Here is a 17,231-nt window from a genome sequence, read left to right on the forward strand (position 1 = left end):
CAGATCCAGCTGGGGCTCACATCCAATGGGATCCCTTTGAGACCCGCCTCAACAAGATGGATGACGAGCACCGAGTTTCAAACTGGGCGCACTCAGCCCAGACATCATTGGGTCCGGGCTGAATAAAGAGGTGGTGGCCCCTCGCCTGCTCTTCCCTAATAGGAGGCGCTGCCTGGCTGACAGCAGCCCATAAATAACCCAGTCGGAGTGTCACTGGAAAAGAACACACTCACCTGAGCACACTCACTCGATGGGATCACGAGGGAGAGGTGAGATGCAGGAATATAAGGGCTCACTGTTTTGGGATGGCAAGACAAGTGTGTGAAGGTAGGGCACAGAAGCACATTTGGAGTTTAATGCTTCAGTGGGACTATGATTCCCTTGAATCTGATGACAATGAGTCTGATGGTGATGAGAGAATCTTCTAGAGGAAGCACTCGGGGTGAAGCAGGCAGTAAGTCACAGCCCCTCCATGACCCAGTCTGCCACCACTGATCCTGACAGCCACACTTAACTAAAGGACCAATGCATAAAAAGTTCATTTTGTTGTTTTAATAAGTGGCCTAATGGTAGACATTGTGGTTAGTTATCTAGACTACACCTAGGATGAACATGGTTATTGCTGGCCTTTTTGGCTAATATTGGGCATAACATCCTCCTGCAGTGTTAATGAAGAAAATTTGAAATATTAATTGTTGACTTCCAATCATGTCCAGGTAGATTTATTGATCTCAAAAGAACTAAATCACCTGCTTGGTCGAGATTTTCCTTCAGTGAAACATATACTAACTGGAAAGAGACAGAATTGAATGCAATTCAACCCAGAGGATGACATTGTTCCAGCATTTAAAACAAGTGGACCAAATCTATATGTCTATATTAGTCTATTATTATTATGAATGTGATTATGATTATGATTATTATGAAGGCAGATGAGAGATTTATTTGTCATCTTAAATCCTGCTAAATCTTTTTGGCGTCAGAGGAAGAGCTGAGGAGTCTCACAGCCTAGTGGTTTGGCAGCAGATAAAATTATAATTATTATTATTATTATTATTATTATTGCTGTTATTATTATTATTATTACCTCTAAATAGTCTACAACTTCTGTTTTTTAGTATGGGCTCATTAAAGCCAGTACAGCACAGAATTTAACCCGATATTAGTGAAGTGAAAAGAAACGTACTCACGTAACGGCGTTCGAAGTCACGTGGTTACCATGCGTCATGACGTTACGCGGAAGTTATTCAACCAAGATGGCAGCGTCCTTCACAGGCATGTTTTGGTTACAGTGAAGTGTCAGATATGCTCAACAGTTGCACATTTACGAACTGCACGGCTGGGAAGAGAAGGTTTTGAAAGCGGAGCATGGAGAGAAGAGACTTCGTCGCGTCCCTGGTGGTGAGTTGGCAATTTTTGTGCGAGTAGTCATGCTACGTGTTAATAAATCTATTAACCAACCTATAATATCAACACGGTAAATGTCATTTTATATCTTAACGGACAAGTCTCCGTAACTCAGCGACTAACGTGACACAGGCTCTAACAGCACAAAATATTACATTAGTCTGACTTTATAGAAGGTTTTTATGTTATTATTAGAGTTATTATGAGTACTATCACACATAAAGCTAGACAAAAACGGTTGTTCTGTGGTTAGGACCAGCTTTATGTGGATAAGAGCATCTCTGTGGGGAGTAATGCTGTTTGTGTGCACGAGCGAAGGGGCGGGCTCCCTTTTACAAAGTTGCCCTTTTCAAATGACAAACATAAACGCAATGTTTCTCATATCAGTGTTTTATTTTATGGTTAAAGAGGAAATTACCGAAGTGTTATCAGCATAGCAAAAAGTAAATGTCATGGGAGACACCGAGTGTGACTGCTACTTTCACTGCTCAAGTGTTTGGGGACATATCTTTTTTGTCCATTCACTGAGAATTAACTGTAATAAGTCATACAGGAAGAGCAAAGGACTGTCCTCCTGAGTAAAATTTCATTAGCTATGCTGAATTATATGCGATGTTTTCTTTTGGTTCTTAAATGAGGAGACTGCCCAGTTAAAGCAAATAACAGCTATGAGCGGTGTAAAGATATGTTTGTGCGTATAGTGCCCTCTTTTACCATCATTTTTTTGTGCTTTGCAGTGATAGAAAGAAATATCAATATGTAGTAAAAACAAATTTACACGTATTGTACTTGATTACAATTATAAGGTACTCCCTTGTACTAAAGTCCCTTTATATTATGTAACTTAATACAGCTATATATAGATGGGGGCCAAAAGATTATCAGCCCGGCAAATTATTGGGGCCAATATTTGGGATTTTGCTGATTATCTGTATTGGCATTTTATTGTAATGATTGCCGATAAAATGTATTCATTAAAATGTGCAAAGAAAGTGACAGCATTTGAAGAATGTCTACTTTGTAAAACCTGAGGTTGCTAGTTTGATTTATTCATTTTTTATTTAAACTTTCAATAGACTTTATAACAAAAAAGTTTCCGGGAACGTACTTTCAGTTTTGATTCAACATTTGCTAAATGCATTTAAACAAAGTTCTATGTAGGAGTTTGTTATATTTCAAATTCTAAATATTGACAGAAAGATTTTCATTTTTGTTGTAAATGCATATTGGTTCCTAACATCGGTTATCGGTCTCATTAACTACTAATAATCAGTATCGGCCCTGAAAAAACATCGATCGACGCCTAATAGTTTCCTCTGCTTTCAGAGACATTGGTTGGTTATGCTTATATTAGCCTACTGACTAATGAAGACAGATGTCGGTCACACTCAATGACGATAGGCCACTTTTTGGTGTTTAGGCGAGAAGACAAAATGATGAATCATTAGTGTCTTCTGATTGAGTCCACGGATGAAGGCGAGATGGCCGAAAACATTGTGACTTCCTGTGTTCTGTAAATAAAGTGACCTTTCCTCATTATTGCAGCTCTCCTTTGTCATTATTATTTTATCCTTCTACTCCACTACATTTCAAAAAGAAAATTATAGGTCTCCCTTCACCTATCTACTCCACTACATTTATTTGACAGTTTATTCTATTTGCAGTCATTTCCTTTGCTACTACACCTATTGTATGTCAGGTGGCTGAAAACATGACAACAAATCATTCCTAATCTTGGCCTGTGTCTGCTGAATGTGTAAATTGGCAACAACTTAAAAGTGCAGTTAGTACAGCTGTGTTTACAGCTTGCTGCATGGCCCTGAACTGGAAAAAAAATCATTTAATACAAGTTTAAGTAAAAGATCTGAGTATGTTTGCCATCACCGATGTCACTGAGTGTGTATTGCAGCATTATGTCTCACAAAGTGATTGTCTCTCTAGGCAGGGGGGTGTGCAGGGATGTGTGTGGATCTGACCCTCTTCCCCCTGGACACCATTAAGACAAGACTGCAAAGTCAGCAGGGCTTCTACAAGGCAGGGGGCTTCAGGGGCATCTACGCTGGAGTCCCATCTGCTGCTGTCGGCTCCTTTCCCAATGGTATGATGCTCATTGTGATAGCTAGATATATGAAGGTCTGCTGTTCGTTGTTGTTTGTAATTGAGGTTCAAACAACCAAGATTCTTCGTTTGAGTCCGAAACTTGCACCATGTTGATCATTATATCCACAAAGTCACTTGAGTAGGGTGTTAAGAGGCTCTTAAAGCTGCTACACATGCATTTATTTTATTTCTTTGCCTGCAGTCACAGTACAGTGGAAACTAGTTACAGTGCTGCTTTGTTGGATTTATGGTTTGTGACTGGGGGGTACATGGATCAGTTTAGTAGTCAAGTTAGTTTAATTTCTTTGCTTTGTATTGTATCAGGCAGCTCACACCGTCATGAAATAATTTTTAGTGGTGGCCTGATTCTGTTTTACAACTCTCAATCATTGTGGTGCTGGGCGCACATGCATGAGCCTCATTTCCACTTGCACCATTCACCATAAATAGATGCAGAATCACCTTAAACATTTGTTTGCATTTCAATACTTGTGTGTGCTCCACCATTTGTTAGACCCGTCAATGCAAAATGCAATTTCCCTCAAAAAGTTACAAATTCACAGACTCTGTCACATCAGCAAGGTTTTCCAATGGCATCAGAGTCGCTGTTATTACACATGGCTGTTGCTATTTGTGGTATCTGTAACACTAATTCATCACATTTGTGCAAACTAACAATAATTATCATTATCATTAAGCATCAGTGGATAGGCGAGGGTGGTAAGGATTTCAATAATTCATTCCTAGATCTCGCATTGAAACTGACTTTACAAAGTGCCTCACAAGATAAAATTAAATGATCATTAACAAGTAGATGAATGTAAATAAAAAAGAAATAAATTCAAATTAGGTTTATAAACATGCCTTTTGCTGACATTTAAAAAAAAAAGAAGCTGTGAAGCAAAAATACCAACACAATCAGGGAAATTGGCAAACAACCTCAAAACAATGTTAACAGTGTCTAAATATTTAATCGCCTCCTCATGATTTCACCTGCAGCTGTCTCAGCTAAAACCACGTGTAACCCTCGTCTGAAGTCTGCGCGAGGTGCACACATTCTTCCTTTGTAAATACCAGTTTATTTGTGGAAAAATGCTTCCGCACGGTCTTTGTGCCCACTTAATTAAGGTATGGTTTTTAGGACTTTTTTTTGAGGACATCCTTTTATTTGAGTCTGGTTAATATGGTGGAACCTTAAATGATTGATGCTCTGAGGCTTTTCTTTAAAAGGTTTAAATGTAGCTGCCTAACCAAGATTGCTTCATGACTAGAGCGCTCAAAACAAATAACACGATCAGCCCTGCAGTTAGAAGAAGAGCCTCATCTGCAGGTAGAAGATTCAGCATATTTCAACGCAGCATTGCATCCAAATAAAAGCGTTGTCAATCTACATGACTGCAAATGCATCAAGTCAGTCTGTCATTTTAGCTGCATTTCTAAGTAAAGCTTTTTTATTTTTTTAAAGATTATTTTTTTGGCATTTCTGCCTTTATTAGACAGGACGGAAGACTGATAGTGTGAAAGGGGGGAGAGAGAGGGGATGACATGCAGCAAAGGGCTGCAAGCTGGAATCGAACCCACGGCCGCTGCAGCGAGGACATTGCCTTAATTTATGGGGCGCCTGCTTTTTCCACTGAGCCACCTGACGCCCCTTTTTTTTGTGGCATCATTGCCTTTATGAGATAGGACAGATCAACAGTGTGAAAGGGGGAGAGAGAGGGGATGACATGCAGCAAAGGGCCACGAGCTGGACTTGAACCCACGGCCGTTGCGGCAAGGACAGTGCCTGCTTTATCCACTAAGCCACCAGACGTCCCAATTTCTAAGTAAAGCTTTGAATAGAAGAAATTCAGAATACAAAAAATAGAGGATAGAGACTACTCTATTTGGGTACTGTAGAGTGCCCAAGAAATGACGTTTTTCTGTTACGTGACGTTTTTCTTTTCCTGTTTCTAACGTCACCCTGGTTCCCTCGTCAAAAAGCCTATGGGACTTTCCATTGGATTTTGGATCATTGCAGAAAATAAGCTCTGTGGTAAACACATGTTTATGATACTTGTATACTTATGATACTTTATGATACTGTTTATGATACACGTTTTGTTCAGCCATAAAATCTTCACTAATAAATACTCCTTTCAGGATTTTTGAAGCCTAAATGCAATCGCCAGAAGTAAGAAGCTATTGCTAGGCTAAACCGAACTAAACCACAGTCGCGTCGCCACTGCTACGAGGCTTTAAAGCCATGTTCAACGTGGTTCAGCATGATGATGTTCTGTAGTCTCATTCAGCCACTTGCTAGCAACTGTGTTTTCTAAGACATAAAAGATTCAGTTTGCAAGTTCGGTATTTACTGATGCATTTTATGTTGTAGAACAAAATGTGAAAGTCTCTTCAGCTTGTGTGAACCATCTACCTTTTTTAAGACTTCTAACCAAAAACCCATTAAAAAAACCCTGACTTTGGTGGTGCTGAAATGCTAATTTCCAGGTCTTAGGACTCATTACTGGGGTTTCCTATAGGGTGAAAGTAGAGCCAGTAGTATCTCATATTATATAGATCATTCAGTCAAACAGCTGCATAAATCTGTTGACTAATTAATCAGTCAGTTTGACTAAACCCAAACCCTGTTCTTGAGCATCAGATAAAGTGTGAAAAAGATGAGATGTTGGGGTCATATGTTGAATATAATCCAATCTGATTTATCTGTGCTTCAGTTGGAAAATAAATGTAACACTTTTGCAGAATGAATGTATGTGTTTAGTGGGTCTAAGAATGAACTGAACTTTGTCCACATGACACACACTTAACTTTTTTGCTTTTACCCCTATTGCACATGCAGACACACACACATACACACACATGCTCACACCTCAGTTTCTCCCCTGTCAGTGGCGGTGAGGGATATTAATTGCTGTATGCTGGTTGACTAATGGGCCTTAAATGCCTGTGGTTCTGCTTGGTTTCAGCCGCTGCTTTCTTTGTCACCTACGAATGCACAAAATCCCTGCTCGGTGCTGGTGGAGTGGCAGCAGCACCACACGTGGCGCCTATCACTCACATGCTGGCCGCCTCCCTGGGAGAAATAGTAAGTCACTCTCACAACTTTTGCCTCGTCCAATTTTGACTTTGTACTTCTCTTTCACTCTGCCTGTACTCTGTAAATCTTGCTTATTTGTGTAGGCCCCAAATCATTATCAGAAATCCAGATGTCTTATGCACTTGTTGCTCATCAATGTACTTGTTTTTTCCTCTTGGTTTGTTTCCCACCACATTAAGTCCAAAATGAACACCACCAGCGTGTATGTTGCCTTTCAGATTGCACAAACTATGCAAGGGGGCAGTTGGGGGTGATGGGAGGGTGAGTATGCGGTTTTGGCTGTAGGCCCCAGGGTCCAGCTGGAAAAGTTAAGGGGGCTTCCTCGGGACTGTCTGAGCATTTCCCCCCCAAATAAGATCTCATTACTGCCTATTTACTCATCTACTTTCCCAGCTCAGGCCCCCAGAGTCTGCCAATTTAGTCCGGGAAATCGGCCTTGAAACCAACGAGGAGCAGTGCAATTTCCTCAGTCCATCCCGTCCCAATCACTCGCAGTGAACCGCAGACTGTGAGCCATATGGGGGTCCATGCGTATTCACAGTGGCATGAAGAGAGGAAGAGGGATGGGGGGTATGGAAAGAGGAATGTCTCTCTGCTATACCACGGTGGCTTTCTTCAAAATGCCAGGTTTTTAGTATTCATTGCTTTTGGATGGATGTAATTTAGCCAAGTTTCGCATGTTTATGAAATGGGATTATTCCACATGGGAGGGTGTTCATTGACTTTATCTGTGCCTCTGCTTCTCACGGCGTTGAGAAGAGAGCACGCGTTACTCTTACATTAGCACAAATTCAATAAAAGTTGTTTTTATCCTCTTTTATCAGTGTAACAGTTATTACAGATGCAGTAGGAGGACAGCTATTAACAATCTGTTCACTTTTTGTCTATGGCACACAGTGCAGATGAGTGTGAAAGGTGAGGCTGAGGTTGCGGCTACCTTTAACCCCTTCCCCGCTGTTCTGGATTTGAGCACATCAAAGGCACAAATCCTCGGAGTGGAGCTGAGCAGAGCAGTATCCCACTGCATTCTGGCAACTGGATACGTCTTGTTCAAAGAGAGTAATCTTCGGGCTTAGCCATGAAAGGCCTACCCTAGTGCTGCCCTGAGTGCTATGCAGGGCCTAAACGCCCGCGCTATGATGCAATCGCTGCCATATGATTCTGTGCCTCCTCAGTCCCTGCTAATGATTTTTAATTAAAAGTTACTGAACGGAGGTTCTTACATAAGCTCGACTGAGTTTTTAAGACAGGTGGCTGCAACGATCTTGCCGCGTATGCTTAGTGCTGAAACAATGTAGCTGATTGATCGATTAGTAGATTTAAAGAAAATGAATAGAATCAGTGTAGTTTCCTGCTTGTCTGTGTTTATCATTGTAACTTTTACTTTATATCTAATAGTTAAGTTTACTCAAAATTTAGTTGTATTTACTTGATTTTCTGAAGTTGTTGTAACTTAACTGAATTAAAGCTGCTCAGTTCAGTGCGTGTATTCTACAGGTTTAAGCCACGATTAGTCCATTAGTACTTCCCTTACTCTGAAAGACGACAGGCATCTCACCTGCTGCCTTCTCTTCATCTACTTTACTTAGAGTTTTTTTTTTTATTTTTCAGCGCTTACTGTATTTTTGTGGCAGACAACTTCATTTAGCAGTTTAAGTTTTCTCATTTGGCTTTTTTTTAAAACCACACAGGCACAAAGACACAATGAGCTCAGTCCAAATTTGAATTGTGAACCATATTATCAACATGAAAGCAAAGTCATTATGTTTTGTCCTCCACTCTGTGTGATATGATGTGTTCTGCCAGTATAAGATGGGGTCACTGGTTTCCATCATGTTTTCTCTGTTGCTCTTCCACCTGCTCGTCTCTCTCTCGCTGGGAGCAGCTGGGCAGGCTTTGACACACAGGGACTTAAAGAAGAAGCAACTTGTTATTTGGTCCTTTTCTGACTTTCCCATTCCACCCCTTCATCAGAACATGATCCTTTTCCCAGGAGTCCATTTAGTTGTGTTTTACCAACTGTTTCCACTCAGCAACATTCACAACAGAAGCTTTATGGGACTTATTGCTTTGCTAATCCTATCCCCAAGCCTCCCTCTATGGATGATGCGCTTGACTTGGCACAAACTTACTAGATGTGGACTTCAGTCAGAGTGTATTATGATCATACCAGAGGGAGTTGGAGCCCAGAATGTATTCTGCATTAAGTATGAGAAGGGAATAAAAAGAAAGGAGAGAGAACAGTTATACACATTTAAATTGGAGCAATTCTTATCTTTATCGTCGAGCCTTCGGCCTAACAGATGTTCATCCAGGGAGGAGGGGTGGTTAGGCTTATACAGTAAAAACAAGTCTCATCACGGTAATCCCTGTAAGTGAAATACTTTTGAGTATTATAACTTACAGAAATCACAATTTTAAAGTTCTTTAGATTCTCGAGCCACAACTTCTTATTTCCACTGACGATTGTCACTTTTTTTTTCTTGATTAATCGATTAGTTGTTTGATAAATGTCCGAAAGTGGTGAAAATGTTAATCAGTGTTTCCTAGAGCCCAATATTATGTTTTGAAATGTCTTGATTTGCCAAAAACTCAAAGATGTTCCATTTACTTTCATAAAGGAGTAAAAAAAATCACATTTAAAGAGCTGCAATCAGTGAATTTCAATGTTTTTCCTGTAAAAAAAAAAAAAAGACTCAAACCAATTAACATATCAGTTGATTAATTTAAAAGTTGACTCTTAATCGATTAATTGATGAATCATTCCAGCTCTATTTGATTCAACAGTATAGGTGGTGGAAATATGTAGTTTTAAGAATACAGATATAAAGCAAAAAATTACTACAGGTGTTTGATGGTGCATGGTCTGAAAATAAGGATGCAGCGATCCAAAGCTGATATCGGATTTGGCCGAAATCGTCTCAAATAGCTGGGTCAGGTATTGGTGACTCTGCTCATTTCAATTATGTTTACAGTTTCATCTGCTATATCATTTGTTATTGGCATTTAAATTCCTATTTGAACTAAATGTTAAGAAATAATTTTGATTCCTATTTACTTTGCATGCTCATTATTTCATTTGTTTGCACTAGTATGTAAGTATGTTATATAATGTTTACTTTTTTTGCCATTTTATGCATTTGTATTGTTTTTTACTGGATTTTTAAACACGATTTAAGTTTTGACCAATTTGTTGCTGCTTTTATAAGATTGACACCTGATTTTTAATTCATGTTAATTTGAAATATTCTTTTTAATCAAGTTCCTGCAGCACAATTTATCGTCACAGTTTGCTTTACAAAGGAAGGAAAGCAGTGCTCATGTCAATCCTAAAGTTGCCGTACACATATAACAACAATCCCAATCATTTTCCACACAGTGAGACATACAGCTCATTAATTAAAGACTGGAATCAGATCAGTACTTGTTATCAGCTGAAGCCCGGGTATTGAGACTGAAAAAAACGTATTGGTGCATCCCTACTTCAGATGTCATTACTAATATTTATAACTACGTAATGCCGGGCTTAACCTCTAAACAGAATCAGGACAGACGGAGAAAGGATAGGACAGAGAGGAGGACAGTCATAAGCTGGAGAGAGACGGAACCAGAGAGGGTCAAGACAATGAGAGAAATCTCCCCCCGCCAGAGGCGTCCCGGTGTTTGTGTGACTGCAGTGGTGGGACGCTCCCATAAAGAATGTGTAAGCTGATGGCGTCTGTCAGGCTCTAGCAGGCTGTTATCCAGCCATTAGATCAGATTTATCTTCATTCCCATTCGCTCGACGTCTGCCCTGAAAGCTCATTTGTCAAGGCCAGGCAGTGAGTTTCTCTCGCATCTATAAACCCCACCACCTCGCCACCACATGTCTGTGGGAGGATGTACTGGAAAATACAGTGTGACATGACAAGATGGGGGGACAGCGAGAAGGAGGGTGCGGGAGGGAGGAGTTTTGGGGGTAGAAACTGGCAGCCACTTAACTTGGCACTGAGAAATAATCCATGCATCGCCTTCGAGCAGCGCCACGCTCTGTGATTTATTGGCTGTTGTTTCAAAGTTGGAGACACTCAGTGTCCTCATCTCTTCCCCTTTTTCTTCATGACCTTTTTTCTTCCATCTCTTCCTTCCTTCCTTCCTTTGTCGACCCATATTTCAGTCTTTCTCTGTGCTATAAAATGCATCATAGGGCTGGGCGTGTGATCAAAATCGTTTAAGTCGTGGGATTGTCTACACAGGCTTTAGAATATTGTATTTAATATGACATTGAGTTTGAAGGTACTGTTTTTCCACCATATAACAGGGTACAAAGGTTTTAGAGCATGTTTAGTCCCACTTATTGTATCATGACTAAAAGAGACCAAAGCTGAAACATGATAAACATTTCCTATCACAATTTTAGTGACTAAAACTGTCCTGATTATCAGTATTACCAAGGAATTGTTCAGAAAAGCACAGATAAATGCACTGAATTAATTTCACAACATTTTACATCGAAATCTCAACCAAAAATTGCTGAACTTGTTTTGCATAAACATTATTAAATATCATTGCCAATACCTTTTGTAAACACATGAAAACCATATAAAATGTACATTAATGGTAAAGATAACCTGTCTTTGAAATGCCATTAGTGAGTGTATCACTGTAGATGAGGTACCAGTATCATCACTGGGTTTGAGTTGAGTTTTTAAATAAAATAAAACTTTGAAAGGTAATACGAACCATCAGGGAATTTACTGCGATTTATTGTGAAATAGGTAATCATTTTATCCGTTACAGAGACATGATGAGTAAGAGATGGACATTTTTCTGCGGGAGTTCTTATACCTCAGCGCTGGCGACTGCCATGGATGAAGACATTATGTTTTCACATTGTCCGTCTCATCTATGTTTTCACAGACGTGAATGTAAACTGTAAGTGCAACTTGAAAGATTCACAGGGGCATACAACTGTGAGGCAGTAATTGTCGTTTTGTTTAGTTTTCAAGGCATTTTCAGAATTTAGCTAAAGTAAAGGGTTGTTGTTTTCTGTTGTCTCTTTGTGGCTACAGCAGTTCATTTATGGCAAATTATTTTGGTAATGAATGCAGTATATTTTACAAATTTTTTTTGATAAATAAATCATAAAATGTGAGGCAGGGGTTACAGCCTGTTTGGTTTTCATACCTGACGTCTCTTCATTGTGCCAATTGGTAATCTTTTTCCTGATTGACTGACCACTGAGTCCTGAGCTGTAAAAGAGAGATGTAGCAAAGGACGGGAGGACGGAGGCAAGTAATGACTCAATCTGTGGATTGATTCGCTGGCTATGCCCATAATGTGCTGTGAGTCTCTGCTAATTTCCCATTTCTTACTGTGGTTCGCCCACGATTGAGCGCCGGGCTTCTTACCTTGTTGTTTGGCGGCCAGTGCTGGAAATTGAAAACACGCTCTGTCATTTGGATTAACAACAACAACAGGCCAAGGGAAACTGAGAGGCTCCAATCACAGGCAGGCAGCCTCCTAATTAACGCTGCTTGACGAATCCAACAGCTTGTAAATAAAGATGAATGGTAGCAGGAATTTAAAAGACTGCCAATGGGTTTATAATAAGTTTACATGCCAGAGGGAAGCATTGAGAATGAAGGGCGAGCAAAGTAGGAGAAGAAACAGACGTCTATCATCCTGCCAGCCTTCCACCTACAGCCCTCCCCGAAACGTGAGGAAACAAACCTGACTTGTAATGAAGGACACCTACTTAAATCTTTCTTTTGTTTGTTCTTTCTTTCAAAATGTGGTGAAGTCCCTCCTAACACAGGATATGACTCCATTATTCTTTTAAGCTCCAGCCACATTTTATCATGCCCTAATTCATCACCATTGTTCTCACATTTTCTGCTCTTTTCCGAGATCTGAAATGGCCTCACAGGCTGCACACTATATCTTCTATCCACTCCACATCATTCTCCCCACCCCTAGGCGTGCAAATTACTCCCAAATAAACAATGTCCCTAATTTATTTGGTATAATCTCTGGCTCATTCTGCCTCCCCCTCTGCAGTGACAGGAGAGGAAAGGCCGTCTCAACTCCAGGCCCCTCATCCAATTACGTCAGTAATTACTTGTCATAGCCACTTTCTTTCTATTTAGCTGCCTTATTCTGGCCCTTTGGAGAATTGGTTTGGGGAAAACATGATGTACAATGTATTAGAAATGGTAACTTGACCAAAGGGAGGGCAAATGAGATCTCTGAGACGGATTCAGCCAGTTTAGTTATTGCAGGGAGGTAAGGCAGGTGGGTGTGCAGCCACTTGGTGGTACTATTGCACCACGGTTAGGCTGCAGCTAACCTATGGTCATACACACCTGAAATACCAATAAGAACTGCTGTGAATTCTTCATAGACACTCATTGAAGTCTTTTGTTTTTGTTCGTATGTACTGAAATGAGGTTTAAAGTGCTTATTGTGTGTTGAAAAGAGGAAGAACTGGCATCTGTCTGCAGAAAAAGTGATGCAGGGAAGGTCAAAACAAATATTTTTTTACAGAGGCAGAACTATGCATGTACATATTCACTTGTTTTGTTTGTAAAGTCTTCTGCAGTTCAGTCTGTGATTTCACTTGACTTCCAGGATTGCTGACTTATCCCTTGTCCTTTTGTGCTCCACATATATTCACGTTCTTGCTCATAAGGTGTCCTTGGTGTCTGGCAGGGGAGACGAGTGGCTGACAGACGTGAGCCCTCTAACAGCTGTCGGGGTAGCCTTCTCCCCCTCACAGAGTGCGGCAGAAGAGCCTTATCCCCCAGGGCCCCTCACCTCTAAAACTTCTGATGGATATGGATAGCCGAATGCAGAATGAGCAAAACAGGAATGGGTGCATTTTATCTTTATTGCAGTGCCTACATCACTCTTTCTCTTTGCTCCTCTTCCCACATCACGTTGCTGTGGCGAGGGTGGCACCGGCAGACTGGCGTCTGTATGACCAAGGGGAGTCACAGCAAGGGGGTGGCTCACCAATCTCTCTGTAAGATTGCTTGCCGTTAGCCGGTATTTCTGCTCCAATGCAGGATAAATAGGAAATCAAGTCGCCAGGTGGGCAGCTGTGCCTGCCTGCCTGCCTTTAGGGCGATGGGAGTTATGAAGCATAAATATTCATGTCTATCTTCACTTGCTGTTGGCAGTCCATATTTTTGTTGACATATGGTGGATGGGTTGGAACTTGTAGCGGGGAGTGTGGTTACTGAGGTGTGCGTGTGTGTCTGGATCCATCAGTGTGTTTGATGGAAGCGCATGTTCTTTGGACACAGATACACAGTCAGCCTGTTGACCTTTTTACCTGTTGCTCAGGTGTCATGTCTGCTGTGTGTATGAGTTTGTTAATTGGCAAGATTGACGCAAACTAAAGCACTCGTTAGCCTGCCAGCTCGATGCGATTGCTCTCCTCAGGCCGTGGCCACCTGCCACATAGAAAGATACACAGTATCATGTGCAGCAAAAAGGCACCTGGGCGAACGGTGTTCAGAGCCCTGTAAAAGGAAATAAAGTACCGTAGATTGTGATTTTATATTTTCAGGTAACCATTGAACAGTATCTGGCCAGTCATGTTTAAACATGCTCTTTCCATCCTGTAGGTGGCATGTCTAATCCGGGTGCCCACAGAGGTGGTCAAACAGAGGACCCAGGCTTCACCCTCATCCACCACCTACCACATGCTGCTGGCTACACTCAGAGAAGAGGTACACAGCATTAAAAGGCACCTTCTCGACCCTGGTTTATTACAGCTTTGACCTTTTTTTGTGGTTTTGGCCATCTTATCTATCAGTGATTGTAACCAAGTCTCAAGTCTTTGTACTCAAGTCCCAAGTCAAGTCCCAAGTCCTAAACTTTGAGTTTTGATACCTAAACAAGCCTTAATGCACTTTTCAAAAAAAGTAATGCTAATACTGGGGCGACCTCTAGCTCAGCGAGTAGAGTGTGCACCACATATGGCCTAGGCTTCTGCACCGGCATGGGTTTGAATCCAGCCTGTGGCCCTTTGGAGAGTGTCACTTCCCTTCTCTCTCCCACCTTTCCTATCAATAAAGGGAAAAATGACCCAAAAACATAATCTTGAAAAATGATTGTAAAAAAGTAATGCTAATATTGAATTAACAGAAATTAATGAATGCTTTTAAATGTTGCATTTAGCTTATTAAACAATTACTTAGCTGTTTAGCTAACATTTGCTAAGAATTAGCTTGCTGCTCAGTTTTAATATTAGCTTCAACCTATTGTTCTTTGTGCAGCTTCAAATGTTAAACTAAGCTGAAAGTTGTGTGGCGTCTCTTTTTTTGACCTGCATGTTTTGCATACCACATTTTATTTTTTGTACGTGAACTTTATCTTTGGGCTTGTGGGAAGGTATCAAGTATTTGTACGTCAAAAGCCTCATGTTCTAGTGAAGTCATGAGACGTTGTTTTAGTCCAAGTGAAGTTACAAGTATTTCATGATTTTCTCAAGTCGGATCTTAAGTCATCCAATTTGTGACTCGCTTCTGACTTGAGTCCAGGCATGTGACTCGAGTCCCCACCTGTGATACAACACTGCTCAGAATATAGTAATTGTTTAGATTTTGGAGTGCAGTGACATTAATAAACCTAACCCAAACCCCAACACAAAATACTAAAGGCTAGAGTATGCTCAAAAAAAGAACTAGTTCATAATTCAACCATGTTTAACTATGTCTGAAAGTGTTAATAGCTGTTCTCAAGGGCCACATTAATTCAGTTATAGGGATAACATTGCATACTTTTTGAACAATCTTTCTTTTGTTTATACTCAGTTTTACACATAAAAAGTAAATCAGATAGTTGGTTTTTGAAAGTTACCGACTTTGTCAGATGCTGCTGACTCAGTCCGACATTGGAACGGTGGGATAGGGATTTCAGAGGCTGTTAGACCATCTGACAAGTACTTTGATTGGAGCATGCAGAGACCCTACCCCTAACCAAGCTCTTACTTTAATATATACAAATTCTTCATAAACACTAGAGAAATATTGGCCAAAGCTATGGAATAAGAACTAAGTTGTAATAAACTTGATTTTTTTTTTTGTCCATTTTAAGATTTAATAGATTAATTTGAATGGTCATTGTTGTGAGATACCCGGCTTCTTGTGAAACAATTACTTTGTAATACTTTGTTTGTGCTGTTAAGTAAACATTTATGATTTCTTCGAGGAAAATATTTTTTTTAAATCAAATCAATGATTCGTCTGTGATTGTAATAAATGTGTGTCTGTGAACACTGTCTCCTCTCTGAGCAGGGTGTACGAGGCTTGTACAGAGGATATGGGAGCACGGTTCTCAGAGAGGTAGGATTAATTCAGTTTTTCTCTCTCTCACATCTTCATTCTTTTATCTCAGTTAGTCTGTCTGCCATCTACCGCTGATAGTGATCACAACCTAAATGACTGATAATACCAGTTATGTTCCAGGCAATTACTAAGCACATCTTACAGATTCTATTGAAATCAATTCAAAGCGTTTTTTACCAAAGACAATTACGAGACTTCTTGAAGGCTCTGTAGTGAATTCTTTTTGATAGGCTGGACGAATATTGAGGCTTTCCACTCTTCTGATTGCAGATGTTTTAATTTCTCTCGGGTTTTACTGAGGTTGGAAATATTGATTTACAGTTTTTTTTTTTTTTCCATCTCATTCAATTACTTGTGCAAGATGCTGTCCTTCCTACTCGAAGTACATCTGATTAATTAATGCAATTAGTTGCGTTTTAAATGCAAAACAAAACATGGATGGATGCGCACTGGGCTACACTCCCTTGATGGCCGCTCACCTTTTTGTAATGAAAAAGCCGCTCTAGTTCTTTGATTCATGATCTTCTGTTTAATTGCACCTGCAGTGCATGATAACACAAAATGATTGTAGCAAAAGCTGTATAGATCTCTCACTTAGGGCTCTCCCCCGCATGATAAGTTTCAATGCAACTGGAAAGGAAAATGAGAAAGGTAGGCAGAGAGGGAGATGGGAGTATATGAAGGTGACACTTGTCTTTCCATCCTTTTTTTGGGGAGGTGGGTGAAAGTGTAATCTAGTCCCCTCCGCTGTGCTAGCCTGTACTTATTTTCTGCCTCACTAAACTGATGTTATTCACGCAAATTCCATCTGGACAGCCGGGGAAAAAAAGGACAACAAGACACTGTGATTTCTCCGAGGGGCTCTGAATAAATGAATACATTTGGAGGCTGGCGCACGGCCTGTGTGCATACTAACACTGGCAGATGAAACGCAACGGTGGCGGCAGGGATTTGGGGCACGGGAACGGCAAGGGATGCTCCGCGGTGATTCGCTTTGACGTGTGTCAGGAAGGTAATTCATTTTCTCTCGGCCTCCATCGCTATCAGCCTATCTCCCTCCTTTGGACAAGCGACCCTGTCAAGATAAGTTTGTTTATGTGGTATGGCGTGGCGCCTCCTCCCCTTGCTGGCCCACTAATTGGGGTCCTCTCTGTGCTATATATTCATTAGAGTTCAGAAGGCATTTCTGATGGGCATGATATCACATTAGTGCAGGATGTGTGAGGATCGACCATGGAGGGGAGGCTAGCCTGGACCTGGAAGGTGGAGTGGAGGTGTGACTGATGTGG

General features: G+C 40.7%; 1 protein-coding gene across 1 annotated transcript in view; it reads left to right on the forward strand.

The window, feature by feature from the left end:
* Window positions 1-1,235: 1,235 nt before the first annotated feature.
* slc25a26 (solute carrier family 25 member 26) overlaps window positions 1,236-17,231 on the forward strand; it is a 64,351-nt gene continuing 48,355 nt past the window's right edge. Inside the window, exons 1-5 of the mRNA XM_042511225.2 lie at window positions 1,236-1,401; window positions 3,349-3,505; window positions 6,477-6,595; window positions 14,218-14,322; window positions 15,892-15,939. Of these exons, the coding sequence (XP_042367159.2) occupies window positions 1,369-1,401; window positions 3,349-3,505; window positions 6,477-6,595; window positions 14,218-14,322; window positions 15,892-15,939 (462 nt within the window). The 5' untranslated portion in view covers window positions 1,236-1,368. The remainder of the gene's footprint in view (window positions 1,402-3,348; window positions 3,506-6,476; window positions 6,596-14,217; window positions 14,323-15,891; window positions 15,940-17,231) is intronic.

Source organism: Plectropomus leopardus, chromosome 2 (genome assembly GCF_026936395.1).
Source record: "Plectropomus leopardus strain MGB_pleo_1.0 chromosome 2, ASM2693639v1, whole genome shotgun sequence".
Lineage (NCBI taxonomy): Eukaryota > Metazoa > Chordata > Actinopteri > Perciformes > Serranidae > Plectropomus > Plectropomus leopardus.